This window comes from Chiloscyllium plagiosum, unplaced genomic scaffold (genome assembly GCF_037043375.1).
Source record: "Chiloscyllium plagiosum isolate Xiang-an unplaced genomic scaffold, Cpla_swu_hap1 HiC_scaffold_21, whole genome shotgun sequence".
Lineage (NCBI taxonomy): Eukaryota > Metazoa > Chordata > Chondrichthyes > Orectolobiformes > Hemiscylliidae > Chiloscyllium > Chiloscyllium plagiosum.
In genome coordinates this window covers 46390288-46409022 of record NW_028270159.1, presented here as the reverse complement: position 1 = coordinate 46409022, position 18735 = coordinate 46390288, and the positions used below count along the sequence as shown (strand labels likewise).

The following is an 18735-nucleotide window of genomic DNA, read 5'->3' as shown; positions in this document are numbered from 1 at the left end:
TCTTGATGCAACTTCATTTGTTGTGTATTGGGGTGGTTGCTTTCGTAGTTCAGGACTTGGTCTGTGTGTGTGGCTTTCCTGTATACCTTTGTGGTGAATTCTCCGTTTGGTGTTCTCTGTACCATCACGTCTGGGAATGGGAGTTGGTTGTCCTTTTCTTCCTCTCTAGTGAATCGGATTCCTGTGAGTGTGGCGTTGATGATCCGGTGTGTGTACTCTATTTCTGTGTTTTTAATGATTACAAAGGTGTCATCTACATAGCTGACCCAGAGATTGGGTTGAATTTGCGGTAAGACTGTTTGACACTTTGCATGCCACCCATCCAACTATGATGGTTCCTTACAGTACTGAAAGATCCTGGACCCTGATTTCTGCTGCACAGTGTGTGGGATTCAACTGTTGATACCCCCTTGGATTGAACAAAGTCTGACAACTTCTCAATCTTCATACTGACATTTTTTTTTAACAATCTTTACTTTTTTTTTCACTGCTATACATTTTCTAATTAATTCATCCTTCAAAGCTCCAAACCCACAACATTCTCCAAACATTGTAAATCCATTAATTATCACCGGTTCCATTACTAAATTGCTGTGGGATTTAAAGTGTGTGTCAAAAGCTTTTCTCAATGCATCATGTAGAACTTCTCTGCTTTCTCTTACCAGAACATCATCAACTATTAGACCTATAGCTTATAATATCATGCTGACTTTATGGAGCTGCTCCTTTGCGTATAAACCTGAAATCATTCTATATTGCTTAAACTGAATAGGTGCAAGTATTTTCTTTCTGTTTTGTTTCTAGGTCTTTCTGAGCGACAAGAGAAGAGTTTTGGTCGCTCCTGGAGTGATCCCACACCAGTGAAATCTGATGTGATTGGTGAACCTCGAGAAAGTAAGTTCATTTGTTGCCTTATTTGTCTCAGTTATCACTTTGAAGATCGTAAGATCAAACCTCACTTCATACTCTTTGCTGCAAAGCATTGTCAGGACTGGGCCATGTGCCATGTTCAATCCTGAGATAAACAGGCTTGTTTTTGATCAGTAAGAGAATCAACGAAAATGGATGGCAAGCCAGGAAAGTGGAGTTGAAGATTATCAGGCCAATCATTAAATAATAGAGCAGGCTGAATGGGCAGATTTGCCTACTTCTCCTCCTATGTCTCATCAACTTAAGAGTTGAGCACACATTTCAGTCTGCCAGCATTGTGGGCATGCTGCTTTGTTGCTGATACTGTCTTTCAGATGAGACTTAAGTTGAGGACCCAGCTGATTGCCTGTGTATGTGTAAAACTCGTGGAACACTTTTTAAAACCACCTGTGGTTTGGTCAAAATTACTCCATTGAACAGTTTCACCAGATTGTTCATTTAATTAGCTGCTTGTGGGACCTCACTGTGTAAAAATCTGTCAGTATGTTTTTTTTCAGTTAAAAATCACATATCCCCAGGTTATAGTCCAACAGGTTTAATTGGAAGCACTAGCTTTCGGAGCGCTGCTCCTTCATCGGTCCAACACTGACATCTCCAAATAAAGTATATTTAGTGGTGGTGTGCCAATGACTATATTTCAGAAAGGGATTGTTTTAAGTGCAGAATTTTGGCACATTCTGGAAACCCGACACTTTTCCACTGAACACCAATCTTGTTCTCCTTCTATCTTCTACGTCCTCACATCACCAGCATTTTGTGTCTAACATCCCATCTGACTGTTTGCAACCCAACAATTCAGCCTGCAGGTTAAGTATCTTGCAGTGTTGCATTTATTTCAACAGGAACATTGTTAAGGAGAAGTGCATGGGGTGTTGCCTGGTTTATAATTGTATGCTGGGTTACAATGAGTTCTGCTTCTGTTCCCAGAGTCCTTGGGTGAACGGTGAAGCTGCAGGGTTCAGCTGGGGCGGGGAAAGACAAAACAAAATTGATCACAAGCCCTTCACCCTGTCCAGCCCTTCGAAACCCAACAGAACCATAGCTCAGGCAGAGTTTCTGTAACTGCAATCAAAGTGCAGCGCAGGGGAGTCACTAAAGGAGGTGATGGCCTGGTGGTATTATGACTAGATTATTAATTCAGAAACTGAGCTAATGTTCTGAAGACCTGGATCTGAATCCTGCCATGGCAGATGGTGGAATTTAGATTCAATAAACAGAGTCTGGAATTAAGAATCTACTGATAACTGTGAAACCAATGGAAAAACCCGTTTGGCTCATTAATGTCCTTCAGGGAAGGAAATCTGCCATCCTCTCATAGTCTGGCTTACACGTGACTCTCAACTGCCTCTGAAGTGACCTAGCAAGCCACTCAGTTCAAGGGCAGCCTCGGACAGGCAATAAATGCCCGCCAGCCAGCAACGCCCACATCCCATGAGTGAATTAAAAAACACAGGAAGCGCATTCAGGATAATTTGGGCTCAGACCTCCTGGAACACATCATAGGCATAAAAAGAAACTCAATCCAAGCTGTGTCTGGCTGTTTGTGCTTGTTGGGGACAGTGTAAACAAAATCAAGCTTATGACGGGACTGTGAATTACATGACCAATGTCCAATCACTGTTGGAATTGACTTTGGAGTGAGTGATGTGATACTGTACAAGAAACTTGCACTGTATCTAGCCCAAGTTGTTTATAACCTGAAAATGTGATGAGACAATGCAAATGAAACCTATCCTGTTATTAATGTGATCTGTGAGTGTTTGATGATGCCACAACCAAAAAATGTTCTACATTTTCCACAGATGTACTTCGACAGATAAATAGAAGAAAAATATTAAAGTAAGATCAGTGGAGGTGGCCAGGAGGGATGTTGTGTTTATTGTGTATTAGCATCTAATGTGGAAAATGGATAATAAGACTTTATTAGACCAGGTCCAATATAAAATAACTGAGTTAAGCCATCAAATTGGGCCAAAATTGAGTTCAACCCCAATTAATATAATCATGTTCATGTTCCAAATCTGGGCTTTTAAGTTTATCCCTACTTTATAGTAGGATGTGAAATAATCACTTGTTTTCAGTAACTTAATGGAGAGGCTGTTTAGTTGTACATTTTATAGGCTCAGATGTTTACAGCTCAGAAGGATGCCAATCAGCCCATCATGTTTGTGCTAATGAACAAAGATCTGACTACACTAATCCTTATTTCCAGCTCTTGGTTCATATTCCCGGAGGCTTTGGCAACACAAATGAATATTGGAATACTGGTTAAATGTTACAAGAGATTCTGACTCATCCTCCCTTTCAGACAGTGAGTTCCAGATTCCTACTCCAAGTGAAAGTAATCCTCCCTAACTCCACTCTTAGCCATCTACTTTTATCATAATCTATACACCTTGGTTATAGACTTCTTTATGTGGGAAAAAAGGCTGTCCTATCCAACTTGTCAGTGCGCCTCATAACCTAAAATAGCTCCAACAGGTGCCCTCCTGACATTTGCTGTTCGAAAGCAAACAGCATCACCCTCTCCAATCTTTTCTCGTAGCTCCGACTCTCCAATCCTAGCAGCATCCTGGCAAATTTCCTCTCCATCTTGTCCATGGTAATCGTATCCTTCCTATAAATGTGATCAGAAATGTACACAGTATACAATTTGTGGCCTAACTAGCATTTTATGAAGTTCCAGCATAACCTTCCTTCTCTATATCTCGGCCAATAAAGGTAACTTTTCCAAATGCCTTCTTTAACTACTCTCTACTTGTCTTGCTGTTTTCAGGAATCTGTGAATATCCACACCAAGGTTCCTCTGATCTTCAGTACTTGCCAGAGTCTTACCTTCATCGTTCAATCCCTTGCCTTGTTAGACTTCTCCAAGTGCATTACCTCAGATTTCTAAGGAATTAATTGCAATTGCCATTGCCCTTCCCACATGACCAGCCCATTGATGTCTTCCTGCAGTTTATGGCCATCCTCTTTGCTATATACCACCCCCCAACTAATTTTTATGTCCTCCAAGAACGTTTTAATCATATCCCAACATGTGAGTCCAAATCATTAACATAGATCACAAATGGCAAGGGCCCCAGCCCTGACTCTTGCAGAACCTTCCTGAAATAGACTTCCAGTCACAGAAACATTCCCCTATAATTAATCTCTGCTTCCTGATGAAGAGCTTTTGCCCAAAATGTCGATTTTACTGCGCTCGGATGCTGCCTGAACTGCTGTGCTTTTCCAGCACCACTCTAATCTAACCCCTTCCTGCCTCTCAGCCAATTTTGGATCCCGTGTGTCACTTTGCATTGGATCCCGTGGGCTCTTACATTCTTGACCAGTCCAGCATGAGAAACCTTTAGACCTTAACCTCTGGATGTTTTCCTACCTTTTGGCTCTCTTTTTATTTCTGTTTTCTCAATCCTGTTTTTGTAGTCAGAAAGGCACTGGAGAATGGTGACTTTCGTATGCCTTTTCATTGTGTTCATGAATTCCTATACTTAAGTACACGTGACAATAAAAATCAAATTCAAGTTATGAAAAGCCTTGCTAAAGTTCATGTAGACCACAAAATGCATTACCCTCATCAACGCTCCTGTCCTTAATAAATTTGAAAGCCAAATTTGTCAAACACAACCTTCATTATAGGCGTCCATAGTGACTATCCCTGATTAACCCATGTCTTTCTAAGTGCAGGTGTATTCTGTCCCACCACTGAGGTTAGACAGACTGGCCTTTCATTTCCCCTCTATCCCTTCTTCCCTTTTTTAATAGTGGGACAATGTTAGCAGTCCTTCAGTCCTCTGGCACTTCACCTGTGGCCAGAACTTATTTGAAAATTATTGCCAGAACCCCTGCTATCTCCTCCCTCAACAACCTGGGATGCGTCTTATCCAGTCTGCATGTTTATCTACATTCAAAGCTGCTAAACTGACTAGTACCTTCTCTCTAGGCCAAATCCAATCTTAGTAAAATTAGCCTTTCCCTAGTTTAGGACTTTAAATCTTGATGCATGCTTATCTTTTTCCATAACGATCCAAAATTAAAATAAGTTACGGTCACTATCTCCAAAATTTTCCCTACTTTTACTCCTATCACCAGGCTCATTTCTGAACATTGGGTCTAGAACTGACAACTCCTTTGTGCTTTCTGCGCACTACCTAAAAATAGTTTCCTGAATTTAATTTAAGAATTTTAATTTAATTAATTTTAATTTACCTTGCTAAAACTCTTTTAGTTTGTATTTGGGTAGTTAAAATCTCCTACAATTACTTCCTTATTATTCTTATTATTTTCTGAAATTTGTTTACATATTTGACCCTCTATTTCTCTCTGACTATTTGGTGGCATACAATCAGAACCCCCTTTTTTTTCCCCTTTTGTGTTTTTTTCTACTTCACCATCTGGTCTCATTTGATGATTTTTTTTCAAGATATCATTCCTCCCTGCTGCTCTCATTGATTCTTTGACCAATATTGTGACCTGACCTCCTTTCCTAGTTCCCTCTCTACCTCTTCTGGAAATACTCTATAATTAGGAGTGTTGAGTCAAACCTCAGCCATGGTATGAAAGAGTATTTCTTTGTGTGTGTTCCTGATAGCTCATCTCTGTAGTGATCCAGTATTTCTTGTCGCTGGTTGTTAGTCTCTGCATTTATTTCTCTGGTCCTGCTCTGCCTACTCTCAGGAGTGACTGTCATCTCCTCCTCTTGAGGGATGCTCACAGCCTTGCACAATGAAGACGTATAACATCCAAGTGACAGATGGGGCACCTTTTGAGCCCAGATCCGGCTGCATTGCTTCATGAACATGTATTCAAAAAGGCTACACAGCCATAATCAAGGCCCTGTCTCCATGGTAACCGCTGTCGGATCTCCTTTTTGCATCACATCAGGTCAGGAGTTGCAGAGCTCGTGCTGCGCTTTAGTTGATGACTTTGATGATCTCAACTGGGAAGCGGAGAAGGAGCTTGAGCTGCTGTCATGTGATGGTGAAGGCTTTGTTCCGCCCAAGATCATGGTAAGATATTATCATTGTAAATCTCTGTATTCAAAGTCCAAATCTTTCAACCTAAAGCTTTTTGATGTCATCAAGCCAGCCAAGTTAATTGTTTTGCATTTGTGCAACTATTCTCTAGCAGCAGGCCAGTAAGAGGCCTAGAGGAATAAGTGTCCTACACATTGAATAACTACTTCAGATTTTCTTCACCCATCACATCTATGGTTGCTAACCTATATTGGCTCTCAGTCAAGCAATATTTTAAATTTAAAACTCTCCTTTTTTGTCCAGACTGCTCAATGGCCTCATCCCTCCCTCGATTGGCCAACTCCACCAAACCCCTCAACCTTCTATAATATCTGCTTCCCCTCCACTTCTGGCTTCTTGCCCTTTTTTTTTTATCTTAGCTGCCTGGGTCAAAGACTCTAGCATTCACTCCCTGAATCATGTGCCTGTTTCTTGGTTTTCCTTTTAAAGTGTTCCTCAGAACCTACTTCTTTGATAGAGATCCCAGTCACCTAACAGCTTGTCACGTGACTTGATGCAAAATTGTGTCCAACAGCACATCAATGGAATGCCTCAGGATGTGTTACTATGCTAAGATGCTATACAAATTCAAGTTATTGTTGCACCTATGCAATTTAGAGTTGCACTGGCATAAGCTGGCTGGCTGGGGAGCTAGGGACAGTGCTAGGAGTAGGGCTGACAGTAGCTATAACAGAATTGGGCTACCATTAGTACATATGGAACCCCTTCCTTCCACTTCACCAACCTTTCCAGATATTGCTTCAGACCTTGCCCTATCAGACCAGTAGTGTGGCCCATCAGAAGCAACCAGTGAGATTACTGGAAATCCATGCACTCAGCCCAGTCACATGACACTATCGTTCAACAAAATTGTTTAAAATTGTGACTAAAGATTGTAAAATCAAGTAAAATAGAATTGATCCCTGAAAAGCAGCATAAAGTCATATATTGGAGTTGTTGCTTTAGTTGATATTTTGCCAGAATAGTCCAATTTTTAAAAAAATGCTAATTTGTGGTAATATTAACTATGAGATTACAACTACATGATGAAACTTGTGTTTCCTTTATTCCATGTTAATAAGCGTCCTGTTTCATGATGTAAAGTGTGCATCAGAGGAGGTTTGCATGTTTAAACTAGCTTGTCATTTTCTCACACAGTAAGTGGTAAAATTACTCCGAAAAGGCTCCCTCACATCATAACCATTGACTCAAATAACTGTTTTGCTTCATTCACAGCTCATTTCATCCAAAGTCCCCAAGGCAGAGTACATCCCAACCATCATTCGCAGAAATGACCCTTCTGTCATCCCCATCCTCTACGTGAGTATCAACAGTTGAGTCTTGGATTTTTTTAGCCAGCTTAAAGTTGGGAGAATCACACGTTACAATCAAGAAACGTTGTCAGCCTTCTGGGGTTTTGGGTTGTCTTGTAGCATCAGGGAATTAATGACAAATCTCTAAAATCCAACTGTGAGCACCATCCAGGAGTAACATCATTGAAGCATTAAAAACAAATTCTGTATATTTTCATTTTTGTTGTTAAGATATCAAAGTCCTAGAGAAGGGTAAGAGAAAATGTTGTTTGAAAGAGCCTTGCAAATTTTGCCTTCGTGCTTTTTCTTTTGAAAATTATGAATGACTCTGTTTCAACCATCCCTTCAGGCTGTACATTCTGCCGTTTAAAAAGAATTGAATATTCCCACCCAGAGTGCTGAGCTGTCTCTATCACATCGATTGACATGTTACTGCCTTCCCTGCACTTTCTATTTTTATTTCAATGGTTATGATACTGACCTTCTGATCAATCCTTACCTTGAAGAGAAACTAGACTTCACTCCAGACACCATGGTGTAGGAATTCAGAGGAAAGTGTTTCTATTACCCCGATGATCATCCTTACACTGTTACAAATCACACAACACCGGGTTATAGTCCAGCAGGTTTGTTTGGAAGCACTAGCTTTTGGAGTGCCTCTCCTTCATCTCCACAACCACCTGATGGAAGGAGCATCGCTCCGAAAGCTAGTGCTTCCGAATAAACCTGTTGGAATATAACCTGGTGTTGTCTGATTTTTAACTTTGTACACCCCAGGCCAACACTGGCACCTCCACATCTTGCAATTGCTTTTCCAAACCTGTATTCATAAAACGGCAGGTCTGTGGGGAAAATGAAGGACAGAGTAGAAGGAAGAGCATTGTTCCTTCAAAGAGTTGGCATGGGTACCATGGAGAAAGTGAGGATTGCGGATGATGGAGATCAGAGTCGAAAAGTGTGGCGCTGGAAAAGCAAAGCAGGTCAGACAGCATCTGAGCAGCAGGAGAGTCAACGTTTCGGGCATAAGCCCTTCATTAGGAATGTTGTAGAGGGGAAGGGGGCTGAGAGATAAATAGGAGAGTGGGGTTGAGGTAGCTGGGAAGGCGATAGGTAGATGCAGGTGGGGGGGTGATCGTAATGGGTTGGAGGGTAGGGTGGAGCAGATAGGTGGGAAGGAAGATGAACAGGTAGGACAGGTCAAGAAGGTGATGCCAAGATGAAGGGTTGGATCTGGAATGAGGTGGAGGGAGGGGAGATGAGGAAACTGGTGAAGTTGATATTGATGCTGTCTGGTTGGAGGGTCCCAAGGCGGAAGTTGAGGCACTCTTCCTCCAGGTGTTGGGTGGCTTGGATTTGATGATGGAGGAGGCTCAGGACTTGCATGTTCTTGGCAGAGTGGAAAGGGGAGTTGAACTGGACTTTCTGTATCGGCCTATCCTCTGATATTTCTCTGAACTTTATGTCGTTGTCAATAACAAGAGCACTGGGGACTAGTGCACCTTAATTCAAGTTCAGCATTGACTTCAGGGTTTTCCCAGGTGAGGTGGAGGCAGCTTGATGGGTAGAGCTGGTTTTACTCATAACCAGATGCCTTAGTGCCAATACTCATTTGTGTGATTTTATATTTACCCTGCTACCTTTGTGATCTCTAGGTAGAGTTGCCTGGTTTAGCTTGCATGTTGCTTTCATCCCACGATGAATTGTTGACTATCAATGCCCTCAATATGAGAGGAAATGGGCATTAAATACCGCCCACATCCCAAATACAAACTGATGTTGTTGCCCAGCGTTAGAAACTGAACTGAGATTGTCCAATGCACTTCAATGAGGCTCTTGCAGAATTGTCTTGGACGGGGCTGTGTTTCAGCCACAGTTACACAGGTGAAAGGATATTCTCAAACTAGCCACACATTCTTCCTCCAGGGCACATTATTGTTTGCTTTTCATGGTCATAGGTTTCAGAAGCAAGAGAGTTTGGAGCTTTAAATTGGCACCTATACCGTTTGACCATATCTGCAGAAAAGTTAAAAAAACATCCAAATGAAGAAATGAAGTGAGCAGGGGGTCACTCAAAGGTACTAAACATTAACTAGAACCCCCATTTCTTCGACAGGACCATGAGCATGCTGTTTTTGATGACATCTTAGGTGAGTAGATTTCATTGGCTTTGATTGTTGCTCTCATGTGGTGGTGATAAAAACATTGAAAAAAAGCAGTGTTTTGAAATCTCAACTTGCCTTAAATTGTCAATCCAGAACTAATCCGATAGAAAATGCTGCCGTCTGAGGACTGATCAGACTGAATTATCCAGTATAGTTCAGTGATAGTTCTCTCCCCTCAGAGCTCACAGGGTTCAAGTTCCCCCAAAGTGATTGAATGGAACATTTAGGCTGACAGTCTCCTACAGGACTGAGGGAATCCTACACTGTCTGAGGTGTTGTCTGTCAGATGAGGCATCAAATCAAACCAAGCCTGTGTCCATCCTCTCAGGTTCATGTAAAAGATCCCAAGGTATCTATTTTGAAGAGGTGCTTAGGAGATCTCACCAGTGCCCCGGTCAGTATATTTTGCTCAACTGCCATTACAAAAATAGATGACCTAGTCTTCCATCTCATGTAGGGCGCCAATTTGTATTGAAGTTGTTTTTTTTGTGCATCCTCAAGAGGAGCCCTCAATGTTGAGGGATGTGCTAGGAACTCCCCTGGAGTGGAATGACATCTGAAATGAGAGATTGAATTGACTAGGCTACATTCTCGGGAGCTGATCTCATTAAAATGTATAAAATTCTGAGTGAGCTGGTGTAAGAGGATGTGTTCCCTGGGCTGTAGAGTTTGTGATTAGAGGTTGCTGTTTCAGGATAAAGAATCAGCTATTTAGGACTAAAATGAAGAGAAATGCTCTCACTCAGAATGATTAGATTCCCTACAGTGTGGAAACAAGCCCTTCGGCCCAACAAGTCCACACCGACCCTCCGAAGAGTAACCCACCCAGATCCATTTCCTCTGACTAATGCACCTCACACTATGGGCAACTTAGCATGGCTAATTCACCTGACCTGCACATCTTTGGACTGTGGGAGGAAACTGGAGCACCCGGAGGAAACCCTCACAGACACTGGGAGAATGTGCAAACTCCACACAGACAGTCGCCCGAGGCTGGAATTGAACCTGGCACCTGGTGCTGAGAGGCAGCAGTGCTAACCACTGAGCCACCGTGCCGCCTAAAATCCTTAGAATTCTTGTGGATACTCAGTTGTTGAGTACATTTAAGACTGAAATCAATAGGTTTTAGGACCGAATGGACGTGTGGATCGTTGGAGTTGACGTACAACTTCAGTCCCAAACATATTGAATGCGAGAGCAGGCTTGAGGGGCCAAATGATCAGATTCTGTTACCATTACCTATGTACTTATGGTAGGGTTTGCAACCTACAGCAATTAGCTCCTTGAAGAAAAAGCAGAAAACTGGCTATTGGGGAGCACCTCAGTGAGGAATGTATGGTCAGATAGGCCACTCAGTCCCTCAAGGAGAAAGTGAAAACTGCAGATGCTGGAGAGTCTGAGTCAAAAAGGGTGTGCTGGAAAAGCACAGCAGGTCAGGCAACACCTGAGAAGCAGGAGAATCGACATTTCGGGCGTAACCTTCACCAGGAGACCATTCAGTCCCTCACGTCTGATCTTCTTTCATTTAGTCTTGATTCATCTGCATCCTAATGCCACCTAACATAATGAATCCTGCAATCCAGACAGCTGCGCTGAGCAAATAAATTTATCAATCTCAGTTTTAAAACAGGGCAATTGATTCCAAACCCCGACAGCCTTATAGGGGTGAGAGTTTCCGATCTTCTCAACCCCCTGTGTGAAGAAGTGTTTCCTCAGGTGATCTCAGTGCTCCAGCTGTAATTTCAACATTGGGTCGCCTTACTTTGACTTTGCACATAAAAAGTAGTTCCTCTTTGTGTACCCTATCAAATCTTTTAATTATCTTGAACGCATCAGTCAGACCACCTTCTTACCTGTACCCAAAATAGAAGGTATGATGCTGGTCCATATAAAAGACTTTAGGCTTTTTGCTGCAGTTGTTTGGTTGCTGTAGTGATGGGCATTTTCTGCTAATAATGCTCTACAGGGTTAGACTCAGCTCTTGGCCAAATTTCAGATTGAATAATGGCTGTAAGATGTGCCCCTGGGGCTCTTTGGTACAACAGTGGTACAGTCTCAGCTGTAATGCTGGGGTATTGAAAACGGACTGTTCAGTCATGTGGAGATGTTATTGCCCTTTTGAGAACATGTATGGAAGTGAGAACTAACCGGTCTGTGTCCCCTGCAGAGGAGATTGAGAAAAAGCTGAATGCCTATCGGAAGGGCTGCAAGATCTGGAAGCTGCTGATCTTCTGCCAGGCAAGTCTGACAGTAATAGCTCACCAGCATTTATTGACTCTGCCCGTTGTCAGTTGGACCACCACTTGGCCTCTCACCTTCCAACAAGTGCATCAAGTCTGAGGAGTGCACTGGGCATAGTGCCAATCAAGACCATTCAGTCGTTGATGAGATGAGCATGAGCTCAGTGCTGCTCCTGCTTTCTTTGTTGTCTCAATTTAACGACGTCCTCTTAACACTATTCTGCTCTGTAGTGTGAATGCACTGGACTGGGGGCAGATGTATGTATTACTCTATATTTGACGTTATCATAGCACTTTTGGCAGTTGTAATGCCACAAGGTTGTTTGTTGAATGCTAAAAAGCATCTGCCCAAAATGTCCAGGGATTGTTCTTACCTGTCTTATGTGGGGTCTGAGGCCAGGACTTCCGATCCATAGTCCTGACACCTGACTCTTGTTATCTCACCCGCCCTCAACCTTAACAAAGGCTCTGTAAGCCCGAGATGTTCGATATAAGCGGTGTGTTGAATCTCCGTATTTTGGCACAGTGTACATCCTCCCCCATGAAAGCAATCCCTGACTGAAAACCAGGAGATCCCACAACTGGGCACTCTCAGATCTCCAGTTAAATGCATCCTGGCAAATTGCCTTTTTGACAAAATTTGTTGAATCAATATTGATGGGGAAATGTTCATATTATTACCATGTTTTCTTTATGGATCTTGTGTTTTGTATGCAGGGGGGACCTGGCCACTTGTACTTGCTGAAGAACAAGGTCGCCACTTTTGCCAAAGTAGAGAAAGAGGAAGACATGATCTTGTAAGCCAATGATATTTTAAATGCAACCGGTATATTCAAGGCATGGTGGGTCAAGGGTCCGTTCCTGTGCTCTCCTGGATTGCTCAACTGCAGGTCTTGAGTTCACTGCAGTGTTGTTTATAGAATCATTCACTTTGCAGAGGAAGGCCATTTGCCTGTGGATTACATTGGCTTCCCTCAGTGCAATCCAGTCCGTCCCATCCATTTCCTTTTGGAAATCTTTGTTTCTGCTACCCCACCCTTGTGGGCAGTGAGTCCACTGTGTAACCTTCACTGGATTGAAAAGTTCTTTCTCTTATTCCCATCTCTCTTCCAAGACCTTAAATCTGTCTCCTAATCTAGCAACAGTTCCTATGTATCTGCTTTATCTAAATCTGACGTAATCTTATAAACTCTTGCCAGAGGTCCCCTGAACCTCTGAAAATTCCTCATCCCTGGATCAGATCTGTTAAGTCTCCTCTGTCCTACCCCTCCACCACATCACTCAAGGACCTTCAGATCCTTTCTAAATTGTAGTGATCACACTCTCTTAGTATATCCTGGCGCCTTTACATTTCAATGTGCTTGCATTCCCCAGATCCCTCTTTAGAATGGTGTTATTAAGTTTGTATTGGCTCTCCCTTTCCTTCCTGCCAAAATGCATCACCCTAGTGAATAAATTAATAAAGTATACTGGTGTCAGCCCTCTGATAAATGTCACCCTTACATCAATCCCGCTCTGTTCCTCTGCTCTCAATTTGTTATTTAATTTTGCTTGCAGCACCAATGCCCACTCACTGACCACCAGGATCAGTTATGATGCTTCCTGGACATAGCCCAAGTTTGGAACAGCTTGACCTCTCCTAATTTATGGTGTACTGAACAACCCAGGTGGATAGAGTTAAGTACAAGTACACATTCCTTTATCTGAAATGCTCAGGACCAGCTGGTTTTCGGAATTCTGAATTTTTCGAATTTCAGAGTAAGTGACAGTTTGATGGTGAAATTGTAAACAACCTTCCCAACAGCAGATACAATGTGAGTAAAATGGGCCCTGAAACAGAATTGAGGTCTGCCAGTGCTAGGCCACACCTCCCCCCCCAAACGTTGCATCTGAGTGGGTGTGGAGTTGTGTTAACTGTTTGCACGCCAAACAACCTTGTTAATGAGAAAAAAAACTTCCACAAAAATACCTTTGGATTTCAGAGCTTTGCGGATTTTGGGATTTCAGATAAAGGGTTGTTTGTCTGTACTGCGTTGATCAAATGTGGGTCTGGAAAAAACACAGCAGGTCAAGCAGCATCGAAAGAGTAGGAGAGTTGATGTCTCGGGCAGTTCCCTTCAGGGTGAAGGGTCCTGCCTGAAGCATTGACTTTCCTGCCCCTCTGATGCTGCTTGACCTGCTGTGCTTTTTCCAGACCCACATTTTATTGACTCTGACTTTGCAGCATCTGCAGTCTTCACTAGATCCAAGTTGCATAAATACTCTGTTGGCCTGCACTTAGAAAATGTGACAATTCACTGAGACTTAACTGCTCTTTAAAAGGGGAGACTCACAACACGTACCAGTCTACGAAAGTACACTACATTGATGTTTATATTGCATGGGATTCCAGGCAGATACTAAGAAAATCCTGCACAGTCAGAGCTCAGTCATCGTCAGTGAACCTCCCTTCTGTGTTTCTGGTACTCAAACAACCCTTGAATAATTCCATAGTAAATTTATAACTGAAATAACTCCACAGAAGCTGCTATCCCATCACCAAGTCACCCTTTACTTACACATGGAGAGTCCTTGACACTGGTCCAGCTCCCTCAGAGCCAGCTGTCAGAGTGAACAGAACCTCTAATACTCCTGTTCATTTTTTTAATTCTGCTTTTCTATTTGTGTGAGACACAGTGAAAGACACAAAGTGTATGAATCTTTATTCAATTTCCACCACCAGGAAGAAAAGAAACACCCAAGTGGCCAGTGACCAGCAGTGCCCTTGACATCAAAGGGCAATGCTGTGTGATCAAACAGTGAAGGGGAGGGCAGGGATTAAATCAAAATAGAGTTGGAGGGGGAAATAATGCACTCCACTCCCTGCGGTGCCCACCTCTCCCTGAACAGTTCAAGGGTGTTGGTGGACACCGTGTGCTCCTTCTCCAGAGACACCCATGCTCGGACGTAACCACGGAAGAGGGGCAGGCAATCAGCCCTAACTACCCCCTCCACAGCCAATGCTTCTCATTTTTAAAAAATCTTTTTTATTACCCCCACAATACCGCCTAACTGCGGTAGTGCTTATTTTCCCCAGCACTCATGGTGTGTGTGTGCAGGTGTGAGACACAGTGAGAGACACAAGGTGCATGAATCTTTATTCAATTTCCACCACCAGGAAGATAGGAAAACACCCGGGTGGCCAGTGACAAACACTGCCCTTCACATCAAAGGGCAGTGCTGTGTGATCAAAACAGTGAAGGGGAGGGTAGGGACTAAATCAAAATAGAGTTGGAGGGAGAAATAATGCACTCCACTCCCTGCGGCGCCCACCTCTCCCTGAACAACTCCAGGGTGTTGGTGGACACCGCGTGCTCCTTCTCCAAGGACAGCCAGGCCCTAACGTAACCGCGGAAGAGGGGCAGGCAGTCGGCCCTAACAACCCCCTCCATGGCCAATACGACTGCTCATATCTGTCAGCCAAGGCTTCCTGATTGGACCAGATTAACAGTCCCGATCAGGGAGCTCCTATTCTATGAGGTCTACTTGGTTGACCTTGTTAGTGCAACTATGATAAAACAGCCTTGCAGAACAGCAAGTCAAATCTCTGGTTTGCATGGAGTCACCTGATTGTGTATGGGAGGCTGGTAAGGTTGCCCCAATTAGTAAGAATGCTGTGAAACCTGTGAAGAGAACAATCCGAGCCAGTGATCCTGGCTGGCAGCATGCTCCTGATTGGCGTGTCCTGCCAGCACTCGCCATCTTTACTGTGAATCGAAGCATAGGCAGGATGCTGCAGAGAGTGATCTCTACCTGGTTCAATAGCACAGACACCATGGAACACAACAGCACAAAAGAAAGCCCTTTTGCCCCGTTCTGTCTACGTCAGCCATTTTGGAAGAACTATCCATGTATTCCTGCCTGCTTCCTATTTCCCCATTACCCCACAAATGTTTCTTTATCCTGCCTTTTCTTGAAGGTTTCTTTACTCTCAGAATCTTTATAGTCCTCTCCCAGAGGGCTGTGCAGACTTCAATATGTGCAAGACAGCAAGCAATAGGTTTTTTAAATATTAATGATATCAAGGGAGAGTGCAGAAAAATGGCTTTCAGTTCAGCAATCAGCCAGGGTCTAATGATTTGGCAAAGCAAGCCAATGGCAGTGAATGGCCTACTTCTATTCCCGTTTCCTTTTTCCCTCACATAGGAGTAAATTACTGCAAGTGCTGGAATCTGTTCTGAAAACCACAGTAGGTCAGGCAGCATCCGTTGAGAGAGAGCCAGCTAACGTTTTAGTGACTCTTAATGACCAGCTCTGACGGAGTCATCCACATTCAAAATGTTGGCTTGCTTTCTCTCCATGATGCTGCCTGAATTGCTGTGATTTCCAGCATTTTTTATTTTCAGTCCTATATTCCTAAGTTCCGATGAAAGTTATTTCCATCACCCATTCTGACTTAACATTTCAGATCACTGTGTTTAAAGAAAAACTTTCTTTTATCACCTTTTCACTTTGCTGATTATCTTAAATCTGTGCCCTCAAATGACTAATCTTACCAATAGACAGCTGTTTGCTGCAGACCATGCTACAGCTGCAGTACCATGATCTGAAGCTACGAACTCTGCTGTGCTGCTTTTATATCGTTGCTATACCTGTGACTAACGTTAAGCACCCATTGAACTTTGGATGTGAAAGACCTATAAAAATGCCAGATTGTTCCTCTTTTCATGTTTGATGAAATTTGACACCTAGAGGCTAGTTTTTCAAAAGTGGGTCCAGAGGTTGTAAATTAGCCTGCGGTGAACAGGATTTGGAAATAGCTGTCAAGTTGCTATAAATGCAGTTTTCCGTATTTGAGGAAAGCATTTCTCCATAGGTGATGTGAAGCTGCTGAGATTTGGCAGGTTTAAATTCAAAAGCTTTCTTTCCTCCCCAGCTCAGTAGAGAAGGGGGGAACCACCTGATGTTCTCCTCCTACTATTCACCTGCCACTCTCAGAAACTTGTGATTCCAATTTCACCATCAGCGACTGAAATGGCATCTAATAGTTTTGCCTTTGCATTTTCTCGCAGGTTTTGGAAGAGGCTGAGCAGATTGATGAGCAAGATCAACCCAGAGCCAAATGTCATCCATATAATGGGCTGCTATATCCTGGGAAATCCCAATGGGGAAAAGGTAATGCCTAACCAATGATTGGACAGCATTTTGATAGCAGTGGCATGGAGAGAATCCTGCTTCCGTCGGTAATGCTGATATTTATTTTATGGTCATTCATGGGAGGTAAATGGTTATCGGCTGAACCAGCATTTATTGCCTCTCCCTACTTTAGCTGAGAAGGTGGTGATGAGCTACCTTCTTGAACTACTGTAGTCCCTGTGCTGTATGTAGACCCACAATGCTATAAGGGAGGGAATTCCAAGATTTGGATGCAGTGATACTGAAGGAACAGCATATATTTCCAGGTCAGGACGTTTTTGGAGTGAAACTTGCTGGTGTTCCCATGTACCTGCTGCCCTTGTCTTTCTAGATAGTAGTTTGGGATTTGGAAGGTGTTGTCTGATGAGTCCTGATGAGTGACTACAGTGCATTTTGTAGGTGGTAAGCACAGCTACTAGAGTGCCAATGGTGGAGGGAGCAGATGTTGGAAGTGGCAAATGGAATGCCAGTCATTTGGGCTGCTTTGCCCTTCTTGAGTGTTGTTGGAGCTCTGCCCCTCCAGGCAAGTGGAAATGTCCCCAGCATAGTTCTGAAGTGATACCCAGGAATGCACCTGATCCAACATTGGGCAGTTCTGTTGCTTATGAACATTGAGTAAAGAAGATTATTTGATGACAATTCGTAAAGCGGGTAATTTGTATGGAATGCTGAAAGCATTACTTATCACACATTCAGTGAAGGTTGCATCAATGGAACTAATATTTTTCATTCTGATAAATCCAAACAAACACAGAAGAATGAATGAATGAACATCTCACTCAAAAGAATGGATCTTGAGCTTCTTAATGGGACAGTGGATGAAGGCTACACCAGCTCCATATTGATTGGCAATCCTTGACAGGTTTGGCTGGGAGAGGGGAGGCCAAGGGACACTGCTGTTGATCTCAGCACCTCTGTTTGTAGAGGTGAGACCATTAGACAGTCTACTTGATGCTGTGACACTGGGGTTCAGTCCCCTATTACTGTAGCCTCATTTGTCTTCAACTCTTGAGATGTTTACACTCCTGCAATTCTGTCCACTTGTCTGATTTTCATCTTTGGTCTAAAACTAAGCTCTGGGATTCTATCCCTAAACCCCCCAGTCACAACAACACTTTTGATTTATGTAGTGCTTTTGGCATTATGAAATGCCCAAAGAGCTTCATGGGAGTCTTACAAGAATGTTATGACACCAGACTACATGAGGAGGTACTAGGTCAGCTAATAAAAAGCTTGACCAACAAGGTATGTTTTAATGAATGTCTTCTTGGAGGTAAGTGAGGTAGAGAGGTGGAGGGATTTCCAAAGTTTGGACCTAGGCAACTAGAGGCACGGCCACCAGAATGATTCAGATCAGGGATGGCCAAGAGATCAGAATGAGAGAAGTGCAGAGACCTTGGAAGGTTGTAATACTGGAGGTAAGTAGGAAGGAGTGAGACCATAGAGGGCTTTGAATACAAGGATGAGAATTTTTAAAATCCAGATGTCACTTGATCCAGAACTAGGATGGATCAACAATTGAAAGTGGAACAAGAGGTTGGTGCGAGTTCAGGCACGTGGCCGAGTTTTGAATGAAGGGTAGAATGTTGGAGAGCCACTTGCAAGTGAAGTGGATCACCCTCTACCTTTCTGCCTTCCTTTGTGATGGTTCTTAAAGCCTACCTCTTTGACCAAGTTTTACTTCTCTTGACCAAATCAATCTCAGTTTGGTGTCAAATTTTAACACTCTAGTAAAGCAACTGAGGTGTTTCAGTGCATTGAAGTTGCAGTGTAAATAAACGTTGTAGTGCTTATTGATATTTTTATCAGGTCCTTGATAAATATGTTCTGCACCTTGTCCTTGATTTCAGATCCATCTACAATCTCTCTGTTTTACCTGGCAAATGTCCAGGCAGTGTCC

General features: G+C 43.0%; 1 protein-coding gene across 1 annotated transcript in view; it reads left to right on the top strand.

The window, feature by feature from the left end:
• LOC122564742 (NMDA receptor synaptonuclear signaling and neuronal migration factor) overlaps positions 1-18735 on the top strand; it is a 110783-nt gene that overhangs the window by 67768 nt on the left and 24280 nt on the right. Inside the window, exons 8-14 of the mRNA XM_043719893.2 lie at positions 805-894; positions 5815-5939; positions 7182-7265; positions 9372-9405; positions 11588-11658; positions 12378-12457; positions 16712-16814. Of these exons, the coding sequence (XP_043575828.2) occupies positions 805-894; positions 5815-5939; positions 7182-7265; positions 9372-9405; positions 11588-11658; positions 12378-12457; positions 16712-16814 (587 nt within the window). The remainder of the gene's footprint in view (positions 1-804; positions 895-5814; positions 5940-7181; positions 7266-9371; positions 9406-11587; positions 11659-12377; positions 12458-16711; positions 16815-18735) is intronic.